Consider the following 18,787-nt stretch of genomic DNA (forward strand, 5'->3'; position numbering starts at 1 on the left):
TTTTGTTTGTGGTTTGCACATTTCTGATTCAGCTGAGCACTCTCCATCAATGAGGCAAATTTACATTTGCTGCGGCAGTAATAACCTAAAACCCATAGTGATGTTAACACTTGTATACACTCGAATTCACGTTGCCCTGCTGCGTGATTACATTTGTGTGGCGCTTAATAAAATGACTCACTTGACATTATCAAACAATTCAGCTGTAATAGTGGCCCATGAATGTGAAATTGTGTTTTGCAGGCAATTAGTTCATTGTCATGGCAGTCATTCAGACTGGGCCAACCAATGTTATTACGCCTAACATACATATAAATATATGATATTAGGCGTGATCAGCGGGAACAGCCATGAATGGATACAATAATTGGTTTGTTGGATACGAGGGCCCTCAATGTCGAATGTTGTAATTGAACAGATGAAAGCATAAATTATGCATAAAACACAATGAAGTATGATAGGTCAGATAAACAAGGCTTATATCAGATAGGAACACAAAGACATAAATGTAGGGGAGACCTGGGAGAGTTGCAACACCTTCTTTTTCTCCAGCCAGGAACAAGCTACAGCTCACCTGATTTACTCTGCACATGCTCAGTTCAGTCCTTAATCCTCATGTGAGGAATTAGCAACAGGTAGCAGACACCGCCAAGTTTTGGGGGTAAAAAGGTGATTTTTTTACTTCAGTTATTTTGGTGATAGCATTACCTGCTTTGTAGTTAAATTCATCAAATTTAAATCATGTTAATTATGTGGCTATGTAAGTTATTAGTGCTAATGTTTCACCTGTTAGCTGTTAGGTAAACTCAATCGTAGCTACAAGAGTCTGGGTTAGCTGTAACGACATGAAAAATATAAAGACCTACCCCAAGCAAAATTTTAGTGCCCCTTTTACACGACCTGCTTAAGGTTATGGTACGTGCTATATATCGTAGGCAACTGGATTTCTCTTGGATGAGAGGCGAAACGTCTTCAAGATACTCAAGCAAGTCCAGTTGCCTGTGATATAGCACTTATGACCTGACCATGACCTGAATGACTGAGGATATTCGCTGACATCGTGTCATTATGCTGCCTCACCGTTCTGTATAAACAGTATGACTGCAGAACGTCTGTGTAAAAGGAACAGCCAGCAGGATGGGAGCCTGGGCAGGACGGGTGTGATGTTTTGACACATGCTATGTGTGCGAAGACTTAAAACCAGCTGGCAGCAGTTAGTGGCTAACTCAAAGAAGAACAGTGGCTGAAAATGTCCACAAATTGGGAAAACAATGAGGTTCGGGAGCTCCGAGCAGAGGGCGAAATCAGCTGCCATATAACAGGGATAGAAAAAGATTGTCCCACTACCTCGCCTGGTTGAGAAGGCGCAACCTGACAAAGGCTGCAACCTTGCCACGGTGGCTGCGGATTCGATTTCAACCCACGGCTCTTTGCTGCATGTCATCCTTGCTCTCTCCGCCCCTTTCATGCTATACTTTTCCGATCAAATAAAGGCAAAAAATCCTCAAAAAATATCCTTAAAAGTATAATAAAATGACTGTCATTTCCATGTTATTGTTAAGAAAGTGCTGCCGACACGCATGTTACGTCACACTAGAGGCCAATGCTGTTGTTTTAACATGTTAAATGTTGCACCTCTTTTGCTTCCGTGATGCCGGTATGCTGTCTAAAAGCCCACACTGGAGTGGTATGATGCTGCCGATGTTTGGTTCTACATAGAAATGCAAAGGCGCTGAATGAAGGGACTTTGTCGCAGCCCTACAACATGATCTCCAGCCAAGTAAGCAAACTCAACAAAGACACGGACTTTCACAAACGCCCCGAAACACACACACACACACACCAATTATGTTTAAAAGTCATTTAAGTGTTGAATTAAAGTGTCGTTTTTGCCATAACTCTACATTTCATCCCCGGATATTGGGTGAAATGTAAAATATCACTCCCTGTGTTTGAGACCAAACCACACATTTTCTGTTTGTTTTGCAGACAGAGCAGCTATGACATTTAACAACCGACACATACAACTAGTTTGTATCACATTTTGAACGCACTAGCTTAAAAGAGCTTGAAGATACAGACAGAAATGTCAAAAATGTTACAACCCTCCCCGGTCTCCCTTTTCTTTTTTTTAAGAGGCTTTCTATTCTGCTGTGAACAGTAATAATCCACACAGTTCACTGCATGTGGTAACTCCTTTGATGTTCTGAAGATATCACTGCATCACAGATATTTATGAGCTCAGTCAGTTAATATTCAGCCAACAGCGCAGCGGCTGACACCTGCTAATACACACAGAAATCATCTCAAATAGCCTCCAGATGAACATATCAAACTTAAGTCCTGATTAAAAGCGATGCTTTCACTAAACTAATTGGATTCCTTGCTCATGTGCTGTCCGCTGTAGGTGGACTCACATGTGATTGAATGGAGAGAAATGTAACACCACGTTATAATGAGCCTAAGAGGCTAAAATTAGCCCCGGCAACATCACTCACATCTCCTGTTACCTTTCCTAAAGTCACGCTGCAGACGGGGGCCATTGTCATGTGATTACAGCAGCACAAAGACTCAGGTGTAAAGTTACTATTGAAACGTGTTCTGTGTGGACAAATTTACTTGATGGATTTTTAATGTCCCGGGGCTTTCCACTGATGATAGATGGATATCCACTGGGTAATGCAATTGTGCATGTGGAATGAGGAAGGGATGGAGTGTGTTGCCCTAATTTCTCACAAGCTTTCTTGCTTTAGTCATCTGTAGATTTTCATAATGCCTGGCAGTGCCGCTACACATGCAGATCCTGATATCACAATGAGACAGAGAAATACATGAGGAAATAGAGGCCATGTAAATAAGTAGAAGTAGTTCAAAATATATATATGACAAATACGTTTTTACAATGTGGTATTACTATTTTTACATGAGTGGCAGTACTTCTCCCTCCAAATTGTTTTACTTAAGACAGCTTGATTAAGACGTCTCTAGCGCTTGGTTTTAGTGTGTTAGGCCCAAAAATATTCCCAGGCTCACTGAGCAGAATTAGGTAACGCCTTTGTCATTTAAAGTGGAGACAGTTTTTTTGTTTTAACTTATCATTATGATGTTAATGTTGATTGCACAGTGTGATGGCTATAGAATAATGACACCATCTGCATATAGACATGATGATGTACGAACTAACGGTAAAATGAAGGCTTGATTTATGGCACAAAGGAAGTCTGTCAACCATTGCACAACCGAAACAGGAGGAGGATGGCGGTTTCGTTTTACTCGGTAGCCATCGTTAGCTATCCCCAGTTACACAGATGCATAAATGGCTGATGTGCAATACTGTTAGGTATAGTATGTGTTTTATGTTTTTATGGTGTATGCTTTTCATGTCTTCTGGACTATTATTGTAAGGCTGCAATACTTGTGTAGAAGCAGATTGTAGGAAACAATAAAGTATATTGTATCATATCGCATCATGCCGGTCATGTCGTGTCATGTCGTATTGTATTGCGTTGTATTGTATTGTAAATGCTAGGGGGGAAGTTGAAAACCTGTATATTTCCATACTGATGTACAACTGTCCCTTAATGGTACAAAACTAAATAAAACCATAGAAATTTAAGTTTTCTGATGATATATAAACATATAAAACTGGACCCATCTAACATTGTTCCACTCCAGTCTCAATGGAAAACTCAAAACTGTGTTGAATAAATCAGAATATTTTTGCTGAGCCAGTATCTAAGTCTGAAGAAAGACAGCTGATTGTTGAGTCTCATTCTCAGGGCGTCAAATACTCACAGTTTGGGGTGGTAGCTGGATTGAAGCACCAACACAAAGCGACACTCCACAGTCAACTATTTTTCTCCAGAGTGACATACAGAACCTTTAAAGGTACACTGCACAGAATTTATAGTTTTTGGTTTGTGAACACTATCACCAGCGAAAGTGAAAGTGAAGCCCCAACCCCAGCTTTGTCTACGTGGTGTTTTTGCCTCGCCATATTTGTGCAGAGTCGCGACCCCTGTCGGAGTGGTCATGTGACTTATTAATTTAAAAATATTGATAATATCGCACTTTAACAGTTGAAGATACTATCCACACTGATCACTGGGTGCAGTGCAGCGTCTGTGTCCACACAGTGAATACTTTGATTTCTTGAGTAAGACACGACTCTCTGGGCTCCTACAATAATCTATAACAATCCTTCTACAGGCACTTCTTGCACTTAGCTTTTGCCCAAAACTTTTAACTTTCTTGCCGACCAAAATGCCTTCACAACCCAAAACTGGGAGTACTTTAACTACACAAACACAGCGGCCTGCTCTGCACGCCACATCCCCGCCTGGTAGTGATGTCTCCTACTGCTCGGACACAGCCAAAGCCTTCATGGCCACACCATCTGATGTTATGGTCTCCTCTGATTTTAATGGGACAGATTGTTAATAAATGAATGAACATGTCTACTGTTTAGACCGAGGCTCATCGGCCTGACTACAGAACTGTGTGGTAAACTGTTTTCAGTGTTGCACTGCTCAAAGGAACTACAAGATGCATATAAATCATTTCTCACCGCTTTCTTCCAGGTTGAACCATCAAAGGGTTGATTTAGATTTATCTCCGCAGCTCTCTGTGGGCTGATTTCTTACCTGTGGTGGTTAAATACTCAATGTTGTTTTTAAGCCGTTCTCAGCAACATTCATATTCATCATTATGACATGTCAACATATGGTCAGAGTTATGTTGGGAGATTCTCTTTTTAATGGCTTTTGTATTGCTTTGCTGTGGTTGAAACTGTAACCCAGCTCTCCATTTTGAGGTGACTTTCCAAACTCATTTGCAGCTCCCTGCTGAGGCTGCCTCATTTTGTACAATGTAGAACACCTGTGCTGAGAAGTACTAACGTTTTACCACTTATACACTCACTGTATGTTCCTGCTGTAGGCAACAAATAAGGACATATTTATCCAGTTTTTCCTCTCATATTTCCCTTAAGAAGGCCCTTTTAGTTTCTTCATTTGTGAGGATTTTTCAGGCCTCTTTGTTCACTCATGCAGTCAACAGCACATTAGTAACGGCAGGAGTAGATTTGTGTCTATTGAAAACGAAACAAAGAATATTCATCAAGTGAGTGATCTGATTTCACTCAGCCATTCAGCAAAATGCCTGATAAACAAACTGGCAAGCAGCGACTGCAAAAGTGGGAAAAAAAAACCAGCTTGAGAACGTAAACTGAGTCTGAAGAGAGTGATTCACAACCCACATACCAGGCTGGCTACTTTCAGATCTACTCAAAGGGACAGTTCACCTAAAGTCAAACTTACATATCTTTCCTCTGACCTGTTGCGCTGTTTATCAGTCTAGATTGTTTTGGCGTTAGTTGCAGGGTGTTGGAGATGTCGGCCTGAGGTCAGAAAAAGAGTTTAGTATGCCCCAATACATAGTATGTAAAATGCAGTGTGCCAAAAATCCCAGGATGTTCTACTACATCCAGTGGGATTTTGCAGTTTGCAAGCCAGCATGCTTTTCTGGCTATTCTGACCCACAATCCTCTGCAGCGAGAGATACATAACATCGACTGTCAGAAGTCACAATGATGGATGACAGTGTATTCAGGTGATTGATGACCAGTCGATTAGTAATAACAGGAAATCAATTGTTTAATTGAATAAAATAATCATAAATATAACCAACAACAAAAGCACATAAGTATAAAGTGACAGAGAAATGTAATTTTACTATCTTGAATACAATATGTTCGAAACTACAATGTATGCAGTCATTGCTTATTGTAAACACATTTTGTTTTATCTCCATGGTGACGGATATACAGTATGAGTAAGAGGGTCATGGTTCAGGCATTAAGTTATGAGGAAGTAGTACGTCCTGATTGTGTGCGTACTGCATGTACCAGCACGTACTTTTTAAGGTCAGCTGCAGTGGCTACTAAAAGTAAAAAGAAAAAGTGTATGATTTGGAATGCACCCTACATCCTTTTAGTTTTACTGGGTGGCTACAAACCAACATAAAGGTTGTACCAGAGTGTACATAATGACTTTAGTCAAAAGAAACGATCAAATCTGAATCAAACAAACAAAAAAAACACTAACTAACAATATCTAAATCTTCCTGAAGAAGTTATATTTTCTTATAATAAACCTCAACTTTCTGTAAAAGCAACTAGTTGCCTCATATACCCTCCCCGACTGCAGGTAGACAAGGTGGACAAGACCATTTCAGTGGCACCGCCACCATGTGACATAATACATATTTACACAAAACCAACATGGTCCCAACAATAGAGTACAAAGAATGAATATTTACATAAATATAGATTCCTAATATCAATAAATCAGTAACATATACACTCAAAATAATCACATAAATAAGCACTGTTTGTACATCTACTCCCCCTCTTCATCATAATGGTTTGATCCTGGAGCTTTTAAGCAGGTGCTTTGGCCTGTTTCACTCTTTTGCCCCCTGCTGTGGAGACAACCAGGAAGAGGTGAGTTCTGCTGTTGTTTGACTTCTGTTTGAGTTAATTAACAACTATATGTGACACATAAGAAAACACAAAGTAACTGTGGCTACTACTGATTAATTTTCTTTTTACACAGGCAGGATGGCTAGTCCCTCTGTGCTTCCTCAACCACACTCTGGATCTACTCCAACGAAGAAAGTTACCAAATGTTTAACTAAGTAAAAAATGACAACCAATATGTGTGCGACCGAAGTTAATGAACCCACATAGATCCCAGTGAACCATTTAAAGTAGCAGTGTGTATAATTCAAAGGATTTAGTGCCGTCTAGTGGTGAGGATTGCAAACTGCGACCAGCTGAAACTTTTCCCGTGTGGCAAGCGTGAACTCTGCTTGGGTTACTTCAGTGTTCAGGAAGAGCCGGAATATCTACAGAGGTGTTCTCTTCAGAACAATCACAGCAGGTGATTTAAACCAGCAAAAACACAAAATAAAGCAGTTTGACGTTTAAAGAAATCTGGCTTTCTGACAATACCTGTTGCAGAAAGGCTGCAAATTACGGTGGCCAATGCAAATCACCCGGTATAGAAGTAGTATTTGATTTGTCTAATTTGGACTACTGTGCAAACATGGCGTCTCAATTTTCACAGACCTGCTCCATGTGTAGATAAACGTCTCATTCCTAGGTAATAAAAACACAAGCATTATTATTTTTAGGAGATTATACAATTAAAAAAACCCCCATTATATTCCATGTATGTCAGTATATCCTGCTAAATCCTACTCACTTGACCTTTACATTTATTCAACATATTATGCACCTACCTGTACATATTATGCTTAGTGTTATTCTCCTTGTTTTATTCTATTGTTGTATATATTGTAGTTAAAGTTTCATACACCTACTACTTAGAATTCTCTATTCTTTACATCAGAGCGACTATTACAAATCATAATTTCCCCTCGGATTCTGATTTCTAAAGGAAAACACAAAATATGCCCTAAACTGACTGATTCTTTTAACACAGGCAGGATGGCCTGTCCCTCTGTGCTTCCTCAACCACCTGCTGGATCTACCCCAGCAAAGGCGGCTACCAAATGTTTAACTAAGTAAATGATGATGTGTGCGACCTACTGTTGTCAGTCATCCCACATAGATGCCAGTGACCCATTTATAAGGTAATGGAGCCCCTGGCCTCCATTACAGAGGAGAACTGTCCCTTTAAGAGGATGTCTGCCTTGAAGTAATGTTTAACTGTTCAATGTGGCTTACACTGTATTCCTCAAATTTGTTTCTAGAATAATGTAGAACATGTTTGGGATTCTTATTCATGTCATTCATTCTTTTCATGTCTCAAGTTCACTCACAAGGTTAAACCACGCAACCGTATCTCATTGATTTCCTTTTATTAAATCTTATCTGATCACAAAGACATGTTGAGATAAAGAGAAGCAGAAGCAGATTGTAAATTCAGATTTTTATACCGAACATGTGCAATGTGCAGCGCGAGCTACTGCTCAGGTTTAAGATTCCCCCTCATATATATTCACATCATATTATCCCATTTGTCCAATACCTTTCCCAACATGAGGCTCCCTTCACATCAATATCTGCATCACAGCGTTGCAGTCGCCGCTGGGCTCTGGCTGTTGACAAGCAAACACTTGCAATTGCCAGATAAGAGCTCTAGTGGTGCCATTGATTAACCAGAGACTTCATTATAGTGGCTGCCATTAACAATGCAACCCCATTGATTCAGCCACTGAAATGGCTGGGAGAGAAATCAGGAAAGATAACACTAAGAGCCGTGGTTTATATTAGATTCACTGCAGGATCCCAAACACTGCTGCAGCCACATGTAAGACAATGAGCCTCTGTGTGATCCAACTTTTTTTTACTTTGAACTGATGCACTAAACTGGTACTTAAAATATCTGAGTGTCACAGAACATTGCCTCAGCTATTTTAGTATTAATACATCATGTTCTGCTGCTGCTTTGAATAGAGGACAGTGAAGAGAAACTCAGCTGGTGCAATTTAGAGGACTTAAATTATGATCATGTTCCATATTATATTATGATTTATTGAACCCCTTCGATATAATAGGTAAAAGTTATTATCTATAAGACTTGGCGGCTCTGTTTGTCTTCAAGGTAACTCAGACAGCCATTCACAGCAGCAGCAGAACAAGCAGAAAAGAAAACATGTCCGTCTGGCAGACAGAAAAACACTTTACTGGATGTGAATCAATGCGCCTGTATACTCTGCCCGTCATTTCAGGAAAAAAAGCGCATTGCGTAATAGTGCACTTGAAATAGCTGGTGTCAGAAGTAGGCCTATGTCGCTGTTGCATGCTCTGTGATCTGAGTGGTGGATAAATGCAGGGCAAAGGGTGGATGGTGGCAGTGGAGAAACAGCACAGCGCTGTGGACTGAGCCGGTACTTGTGTGCACATTAATAATTCCAGGCAGCCGATAAAATGCAGCTGACACATTCAGCAGCGGAGACTGAAAGGACAATGAGTCCACAGATGTAAATAGAAACCGAGAAGTTTGTGTAACTTCGCGTAAATATCACATTTGTATTTAATAATTCATAGTTTGATATTGGTTTTCTATAATACCTTTTGTAATGTCTCGGAGTTTATGGTAACATTCATCAACATAATTATATAAGAGGCTTTGATCGTGCAAATGTGTTAACCCGTGTCAAATATATCCCGCTGTCTTCACAAGGTCAGCGCGGCGTTTTAACATGATTTATGTCTGGATAATGGACCGCCTCGTGGATTCTGTCTCGTGACGCCCCGCTTTCTAACTCGGCCAATTTTGTCTTTTCATGCTCGCCTCAGAAAAAAAATATATAAAGGCCATTATTATTTTCAGCATTAACGCCAGCCCTGCGCGCCTGTGCCATAACGCATAGCAAGTTCCGCTCAAAGCGCAGCCGGCACCTCGCAGGTCCCGCATTGCCTTTTGAGGAATCATTTGATAGCCCTATTAACTTTCATGTAACATTGTTTCTTGAAGGCATCCACAGCAAGCGCCTCAGTGTCATTACTGTGAGAAATGTGCTTTCATAGTGAACGTCTTTTACAGAAGTCCTGGAAGGCGCACGGTCTCGGAAAAGCCTATTAACGCGGAATTTTGGCGCAGATTCATCTTTTAGGCGCAGATAATTCCACGAAAACGGTATTTTGTATCTTTAAATACAACTTCTATCTATTTATGGTTGAATATTTTATATATATTAATGATTACATGTTAATATTTTGTCTAAACACGTGATTGCGCGTAATATAAATTCGCCAAAAACCACAGTCATGGATTTACGAACATAAATAAATACGCAGATTTATAAAACATTTAATCCAGTGCACTCACCGCGAAACATATTTTTCCACGACCCTTTATGGACTATTACACGATGTTTTAAACTCTACAGAAATATGCACCTTGCAGGACCTTCGGCAATCCATTCAAGCCTGCAAGTTTGGAGAGCGTGTTGAGTTTAATCAATTCATAACGTCGAGATGGAGCCGAACTCACTGAAGGTAACGTTTGTTATCAACCGTCTATTTATTTTATTTTCGCATTGCGCTAATCGCCACCGACTCTAAACTGTCCTCACGTGCCTGATCCACAAAAGTTTGACACATTGCATTTAGCATGACCACATCTGTGTCATATGTTGAACATCTAAAAATAGTTACATGATACTAATTGTGTGCAGAAAACTGAGCTATCCTAATGTGGTGTTTTGCCAACCGTGCGTAATTACGCAGGGGATGTTTGAAATGTTTGTGTCCACTTTGCTGCGATTTGTTTACCAAATAAGCCATTCATTAATTCCTCTATTTGTGTTTTTCCTCTACAGTGGGTGGGCTCGTCTTGCGGTTTACATGGACCATATATATTCTATAAAGCCTTTAAATTTCACCGGGACGGCAAACCGAGGATTCTGTCTCTCGGAGACTTTTTCTTCGTCAGATGTAAACCGGAGGATCCTATTTGCATAGCGGAGCTTCAGCTGCTCTGGGAAGAAAGAACAAGCAAGCAACTTTTATCAAGCTCCAAACTTTATTTTCTACCCGAGGATACTCCCCAGGGACGGACAGTCGCCCATGGAGAGGTAGGAATATTAATCGCCTGGTGAATAATTACGCATAACTGCTGTTTTTTTAAATCGTGTTTGTTCTCTCCCTTGTTCGCGAGCATTTTTATTAACCAGCATCTTTACTGCATTAAGAGTTGGCAGGGGATGTTTAGTCTCCTGAGGCAGACGTTCATAAACGCATGCATCAATACTGACACTGATGTACCCGAGCTGTTAAAGGACTGACCTACAGCGGTATTTGTTCGCCAGTTTTACTTTAGCCTATTTGTCTATTGTGGTGTCAACTGCTGAATGTGCACTTGTCCAGCTGCGCTCAATAAGGCTGCCGCTGCGCTCTGTGGGGTTAATTGTGTTAGAAAGGGGAAAATCCGCAAGAATCCTGCGCCGAGGCTCTGTCATTTCATTTCTTGGTAAAGCGTGTCAAATACTGACATATGGGCGGAAATTGCGAAACGGCAATGAATGCATGGGGTCAACCTGGCTCAGATCGCTGTGTACGATAGTTATTAGATATTTTGTAATGCCTCCTGATGTTGAAAGAGCCAGAGCGAGTCATAAAGCGTGGCAGAGCTCGGCCAGCGCTGACACGTTTTAACTACTCTTCTCCGCGCTTTGCATAATTTTCCATGTGGACATTTCCATCCTCCACAATGCGATATTGTCAGCTCACGTTCCGGGGCGAGCACTTAAAACGCCTCTGTGTTACGTTACGCTGTTGCTGGCACAGAAAAGCAATAGTTATGATTGACTGTGGCCATATGTGGCGCTTGTGATCCGGTTACATCGCTGCGCTGAATGGCATTACTCTGATATTGGGAGTTTTTCTCAGCGGCTGAGAGACAAATGATGTGTTGTTTTCGCTCTGATATTCCTCAAGCAGCGACAACAGCACTTTAATCACTGCTCTCTGCTTTTGATCACTTGCGGCTGGATGGAAATGATTCTCCGCTGCTGTTATATTGTTTATAGTGAAGGACAAAGCCGTGTTTGTGTTCGACTCTTCCGCTGATGGTTTACTTACATTCTTTCCTCTTGAGTAATAGAGTGGCTATCACATTTCCCTTTCATGAGAAAGGTGGCTATTTATGGGCTGCCGCTCAGACAAGCTATCATCTTTGTGGCAGAATTCTTCTATGAACGGGTATCATCTCCTGAAGCCCTCTCGCTTTAGCCTTTAACACGCTGCAATTATTTAGTAATTACTTTGAGTGCATGCATCGCCGATTCTGAGGCCACACTTGCGCAACGACATGTCAGCTCCGCCCCCTTACCAAAAGACTTATTTGCATTGCAAAGTGCTTACATTCCACTCCATTGGGTATATCTGGAAAATATTATATTAACTACCACAAGGGCTGCGACGCCAATGCAAATCAGAAAGAATCAACGGGAAGGATCCAAGCATCTGCTGCAGTTTGTGTATTTGATAACAGAGTACAAGAGGAATAAAAGCTATTTCCCTGCATGAATTATGCAGCAACTTGCATCACAGCACACAGTCCTGCATAGCACACACACACACACACACACATGCACTTGCTTTGAAGTTGCAGTCTGATTATAGAACAAACCAGACTACCAAATAATATAATTTGAGGATGATATGTTTAAGTGCAATGTAGGTGCCTGCAGGCCACCCTCAATTAAAGGGCTTGTCAGAGCTCCTGCTCTCAGCAAATCGGACTACTTACTGTATATTACACAGTGGAAATTGCCCTGACAACTTCAAGTCAGTTTATGACCTTCACTGAGCGCGTTCAGATTCTCGCTGACTTTGCCCCATAACACTAATCTGCACTGCGTGAGTCAGCTAGGAGCGCTTACAGATGCAGCCCATAATCCAGAAAACAAACAGGAACCAGCCTCACAAAAAGCTGTGATATTAAAACTCACTGGCTGTTAAAAAATTCTGCGCCTGAGTGATGCGTGTGTGGAAAGATTATTTGTTTTTTAAGGAACGTAAACACCAGAGAGGGGAGTTCATTTTTAGCCACAGTGGGAAGTGGAGTTTATAAACCTCACGTTAGTCATTTTTCTTTGGGACTCTGGTTGCGTATAAAGACAGATTAATGACTGCAGAGTTACTCTGTGAATCTGTAATTGACTGGCTGAAAATCAGGAGTTCAAATTAGCCCAGTGACTCACGCAGATATGAACCTGATAACACTGCAGCTTTCAGGAAGTGTGCTATTTTCACAAGGTTTTAAGCACTAAAAGAGCACATCATGAGGTAGAGCCACAGCTCGGTGTCACTGAGCCTCATGACATTTATTCTTGGATTAACTCTGGAATATCTTCACACAACATAAAACAGAAGACATTTGACACAGAAGCAACCGGTGCTTCGGTCCTCCTCTTCTCTGTGAGATCACGACTCATACAGTATCTTGTAGGCAGATATTATCTCAAGCCTGCAGCACAATATCCTCCAAATACCAAAAGGCACAACTTTTTCAAGACATCAGAACAGCCTTATATTGAACTAGCTCGCTGGAATTGGATTACTGATTCACTTGTGTTCTCAGCGCCCGAGGTATGATGTAATTTCCTGGTTATTTCTCAGGTATTTGTTTGCTCTCAGCCTCTCCTGCGCTGTGTTTGCCGTGTTTTTGCTGTGCTGTGCGGTGACAGGAGGAACCAACCCATGACCTACTGTGCTTGTTTTTCTTCTGTCACAGGGTTGGAGGTCAATTCCTTTTTAAACGCAGCCAGCTTTAAATCCAGGCTGGAAATAGAAATAATGATTCATTGAATAAACCCCCTGCTCTCTGCGCCCCTGTGTTTGCCGAATAGCTGATGAACAGATCCGGCGAATATTTATTAATCTATTTATTCTGGGTTAATTATTAAGTCCATATGTGGAGGAAGCTCTATTTTTCATTGTATCTCAGCCTGACAAGCGGTGTTTACCCCCACCAGTTGAGCTCTGCTTGCTCTTTAAACAGGCTTTGTGTCGAGTTGCTCACCCATTATGACAAACCCTCCATTGGGGCCTCCGCTCTATTTGTCTCCCTGCAAACTGCCACTGACTAAACAGTCACATGTGTTTTAAAACTCATTGAGTGACACATTATTTTCTTCTCACTCCAAATGGCCTGCCTCTCCTGCTGGTACCGCTCGTCCGCCTGTAATACTTTCTGTTTTTGGACCCCACATTTCAGGAGAGAGCTGTCGTAGATAACAGCCTACTGCACACACACACACACACACACACACACACACTCACACACTCACACACTCACACAACACCCACTTATTGTATACTCTGCTTCAGGCGGTTAATTGCTTATGCTTATCTTATACTATATATCCCACTTTAGTGCAAATACAGCAAGGCGCTCTTAATGGGAATTCACAACCGCTGAGAATATTTCTGGATCATGTTATATTAATGTGCTATTATCATCACCTCTGATTTCATCTGACCTCTCTTCTCCTCTATTCTGTCCCTCTAGCTGACAAGGCTTTGGCACACACACACACACATTCATACACACACATGCACTGACAGGCTGGGGACTGCAGCAGTAGGCCAGTATTGATTGCTGTGGAAAACACTTTGGCATGCGTCCAGAGCCATTTCTTCAGTACATGGCAGTAGTCCATGCATGTGTTTCAGTGCTTGGAAAGCCAGCTTGTAGGGAAATTAGATTGTATTCATTTGCTGCTTCTTTGATTTTTCCTAAGGGAAAAACCCTGAATGGGTAATTCAGGCATCTGGGATGCTAGTTGAGTTAAGTGTAAGTGGCTTAGATATGCGACCAGCATTTTGATGGATAAGGTCGTTCTGCTGAATGACTCGAGTGTAAATGCGATATGGCGCATTTTTTTGTTTTGTTTTTTACAGTGATCTTTTTTAGAGCATCCACACTGCTGCCTTGTCTTGGTCAGTCTGTGCATTATACCAAATCTCCCCATTCACACAACAATGGCAGGAATTTAGAGGTGGGGGGGGGGCTTTGAGCGTGTGTGTGTGTGTGGCGTGCACGCTGGTGTGTGTGTGTGTGTGCCTCCTGCCGCAGAACAAGTCATTAACTGAGAACACTGCCCTCCAGTGAATTCCTCACCATTGCTGAAATAGCATGTAAATTATTACCAGCTTTTTAGGATAGTGTAATTTAAAACCTTTAAAACTGAATACCCCAGACTTCAAAGGCTATAAAAGAGAACCCACTAACATTTCCCGTTGGTTTAGCAGTTGTCATTCTCGTCCTTCTCAATCTTCTGATTCTTCTCATCAAGCTGTTTTGTGTCTCTGCAGCCTGAGTAATGATATGTTACAGCAGCGGCCCGGTTTGTCAACACACAAGAGACTTTTGGTGCTCTTTAGCTCGGTTTTTTCCACTTTGTCATTGACTAACCACTTGAACAGGCAAACATTTGCCTTGATGCATGACTCCAGTGCCCCCGGCTACAGTGGATCGTTATTATAACCTTTGAGGGGGTATACAGCCCCAGATGAGAAGCTCCTGCTTAATACTCAAGCCACTATCTCTCATTCTTAACTGTGGTTTCTGAGATGGAGCGTGTGGAATCGTCTGTTTTTTGTTTTTTGTTTTTTTGTCTTGTGTGTGCATTTGTTAAAATACAAGAGTACAAAGCTGCTGTGATTCAAGGGGAGCTGACGCAGCTTTTTTTGTGGTGTCACCTTACATGATGGATGCCTCGGCCACTTTCCGAAAGCCTTTGAAAACTCCTGTTATCTCGCTATTTTTCTCTGTCATTATAACCCAGGAAAGAATGCTAAGTTCATACATCACTGCGGCTCATGTGAGAGCAATCTCTTAATGGAATCAGTGAATAAAAGATGAGTTCAGCACCCCTGCAGATATTACGGCAACTTTTATGCATATGAATAAACTGCATGCATTAAGTGGCAGAACATTATGTTCAATAATTCTCACCTTTTAAACGTTGCACCTTGAACTCTTTCTAGTCTTCAGGCAGTCTCAAAAACATATTCTGATTCAATTGTGCTTGGCTTACTCTCCAGAGCTGCCTTTTAATTCCTAGATAAGTTTGTTTTGGGACACTGAAGCCAAGGTCAGTCATGGGGAGGGGAGATAGATAATGAACTCATATTGTGTTTCATACCCTCGTTCTTTCCCTCTCCTTCTCCTGCTCTCTCCCTCTGCCTCTCTGTCTCCTCATTGTCCATGTCACCATGTCCATTACTCAATTACTAATCTCCTTTGGCCTTAGGAATTCCAACGCTGACCTCTCTGAGGCAGCAGGCTGAAACCTTCCCAGCATGACAGGAGAGCTGTGTGTGTGTGTGTCAGTGTAGTGTACCCACAGTATAGAAAGACACCCACCCACTAGGAGCGTGTACCCCTTGACTCCCGAGCTGAAAGTCCTGTCCGAGCGATGAGACGCTCCGCCGCAGAACGCTGACAGTCAGGAATGTCTCCCTCTCTGCTCGAGCACAGTGGCGTGGATTTCTCGCAGGGGATTGTTCAGAGCGATATGGAATATTTCAGGGTGCATTGTTTTCTAATTGGATCACCGAATATAGAATCGGGAATGTCCCTCATGTGCTGTTTTGCCACCCTTACACCGCTGCATCCATATAAATTGAATGATATGGATTTTAGCGAGTTTAATTTCAATGAGATTGCCGGAGTCATGGGTTGCTGGAACAGAGTTATCTACAGTTTCACAGCAGAAGTCTGTTTTTCCCCCCACTTTCAGTCCATTATGTGCAGTCATAGCAATAAATTCACTCCGTAATGTTTTTGGAGATATCATGCTGCTGCAGTAATAACATGAATTATTGATAGAAGAGCGGAGACAGAATGTAACATTGAGCTGTTAATGTGTCACCTTGCATTTTAACTCAATCATAAAACAGGCAGTTAGGGAGTGTGCGCATTTATTGACATACCCGAGGTAAAATTCTGGTAACACATTAAGACGCTGAGTGGAGGATTCAGAGTGTATAAACGCTCTTAATGCATCTGTGTAGGACGTGTCACAGGAATGACACCAGGCTGTTTGGTATGTTGCTGATGTGCAGTGTCACCTCTTGGCTGGAGGCTCCCAGTCCTCTGACCTATATTATCAAGTGGCCTGCTGGCTGTGTCTGCCGCTTTGCTTAACTATCAGCTGCCTAACTGGGAATGACAGGACAGTGTGGATGGGCTGCGGAGCAGGTTTCTAAAGCTTTGAAACTTGAAAATCCAAGTAGAAGACCCATGATCCGTTATTCACTACACTGTGAACTCTTCCACATCCTCTGATTATCATTTTTGCACATCCTGCACAAACTGAGCAGCTTTCACACCCTGAAACAGCTGTATTGTACAAATTTGTTATGTTATAGTATTTTCTGAAGTCTCTTTTCCATATTTATATTGTAATGTTCATATTCTATATTTATATTCTCGACTGTTGTGGTACTTTGCCTCATTATTTCCTCTCGATATGTTTATTGTAAGTTTAATGTATGCGGCAAACATCAAAGCAAATTCCTTGTGTGTGAAACGCACTTGGTAATAAATCAGATTCAGATTCTGATGCAGTGCTGATGAATGCTGCTGGAATGATTAATTGAGTGTTGTGTCTAGTGCTGGAAACATTAGTCGATCAATTGATTTAACAGAACAGTTTTTTTTGGCATGCAGGGTTTTGCATACAAGGAATTTGCTTTGGTGCAGAGACAAGAGACATAGAGTGAAAAATAAATAAAAAATATTCATTTAAAAAGTAGTATTTTATAAATGTACACTATGTCACTGCTTAAAATGAAAGAGCCAGGCAGGGATGTGCAAAAATATTTTCAAGGGCATGTGCAGAGGTTCACAGTATTGAGAGAAAAAAGAGACTGCAGAACAAAATGATGTATATCATTTATAAAGTGACAATGTAGGGCTTGAACTCCAGCTGGGTATTGTAAAAAATAACAATACCAGGACCAATATCACCATCGAAGTGATACTGACACCACGAGAGAACTTGATTCGATGCCCAGCATGTGACTGGAAGCATTCAGTGGCCAAAAATGCCATCAGACACCACAGGTGTGTAGCGTGGCCATACTTTTTAAAGTTTTGGTCGCATCTCGGCACGCTGAGCAGCCAGCTTGGTCGGATACACCGCACTCGACTTCACCACAGCACAGACTGTATGGGCTGTAGCTGCTGCAGTAGAGGGACAATCACGTCACTTTAAATTGAAGAACGCTTGCAGTGATTAAATCAGACACATAGTCATAATTCTTTAGATCGGAGTACAAAAAGGATCGAATGCAGACGTAGTTTGAATGGAGTATTTTGATATTACTTGACGGGGTGCTTGTAGCTCACTGGGTCGAGGCTAACACTCTTAGCAGTGGCTTGAGTTTGACCCACAACCCTTAGCTGCATGTCGATCCCTTTCTTTCTCCCACTCCATGTCTTTTTATCTATCTGCCCTTCTATCAAATCAGATCCTCATACCTCTTGGTTCTGGGTTATTTCAGTTGATAGGTAGGTAGGTCGAGTGTATTGAACGCTAATACCCAGCCCTAACTATAACTAAAGGTTATTTTCTAAATTCATGGTTTAAAAATTAAAAAAAAAAAAAAAAGTAAAAATGCCAAAGTCATGCAGTAGTTAAAGTCCAAGTTGACGCCTTTAAATTTCTTGTTTTGCCCAACCAAGAGTCCAAAACCCAAAATATTCAATTTACTATAATAATGGGCTCAGAAAAGGAGCAAATATTAACATTTGACAAGTCGCAACTGGACGATTATTGTCACTTTAGATAAAAAAAACCCAACTTGTGGCTTTAACAATTTATCAACAATCTCTACTTTATTGTGAACTACTTTATTGATAAATGGTAAAAGGACTTGCATTTGTGTTGCTCCTTTCTAGTTTTCCGACCACTCACATTCACTTGTACATTCATACACTGGTGGCTAAGACTGCTGTACACTGTACCACCTGTTCATCAGTTAAACATCAACTCACAGCAATTTGGGGTTCAGTTTCTTGCACAATGATACTTTGACATGCACACTGGAGAAGTCAGGGATCAAGCCACTGATTGTCTGATAGGGCTGCGACAATTAGTCGACTAATCAATGACTAATCGACTATTAAAATAATCGGTGACTATTTTAGTAGTCAACTAATCGGTTTGAGTCATTTTTCATAGAAAAGTACTATAAAAGTTCCCCAAAATACTCTTATTGCAGCTTCTTACGTTCACA

At 41.3% G+C, this 18,787-nt stretch overlaps 1 protein-coding gene across 1 annotated transcript in view; it reads left to right on the forward strand.

Annotated features, from left to right (window-relative positions):
* Positions 1-9,910: 9,910 nt before the first annotated feature.
* Positions 9,911-18,787, forward strand: part of arid5b (AT-rich interaction domain 5B) — a 104,426-nt gene continuing 95,549 nt past the window's right edge. Inside the window, exons 1-2 of the mRNA XM_049599948.1 lie at positions 9,911-10,030; positions 10,354-10,608. Of these exons, the coding sequence (XP_049455905.1) occupies positions 10,010-10,030; positions 10,354-10,608 (276 nt within the window). The 5' untranslated portion in view covers positions 9,911-10,009. The remainder of the gene's footprint in view (positions 10,031-10,353; positions 10,609-18,787) is intronic.

Source organism: Epinephelus fuscoguttatus, linkage group LG16, assembly GCF_011397635.1.
Source record: "Epinephelus fuscoguttatus linkage group LG16, E.fuscoguttatus.final_Chr_v1".
Classification (NCBI taxonomy): Eukaryota; Metazoa; Chordata; class Actinopteri; order Perciformes; family Serranidae; genus Epinephelus; species Epinephelus fuscoguttatus.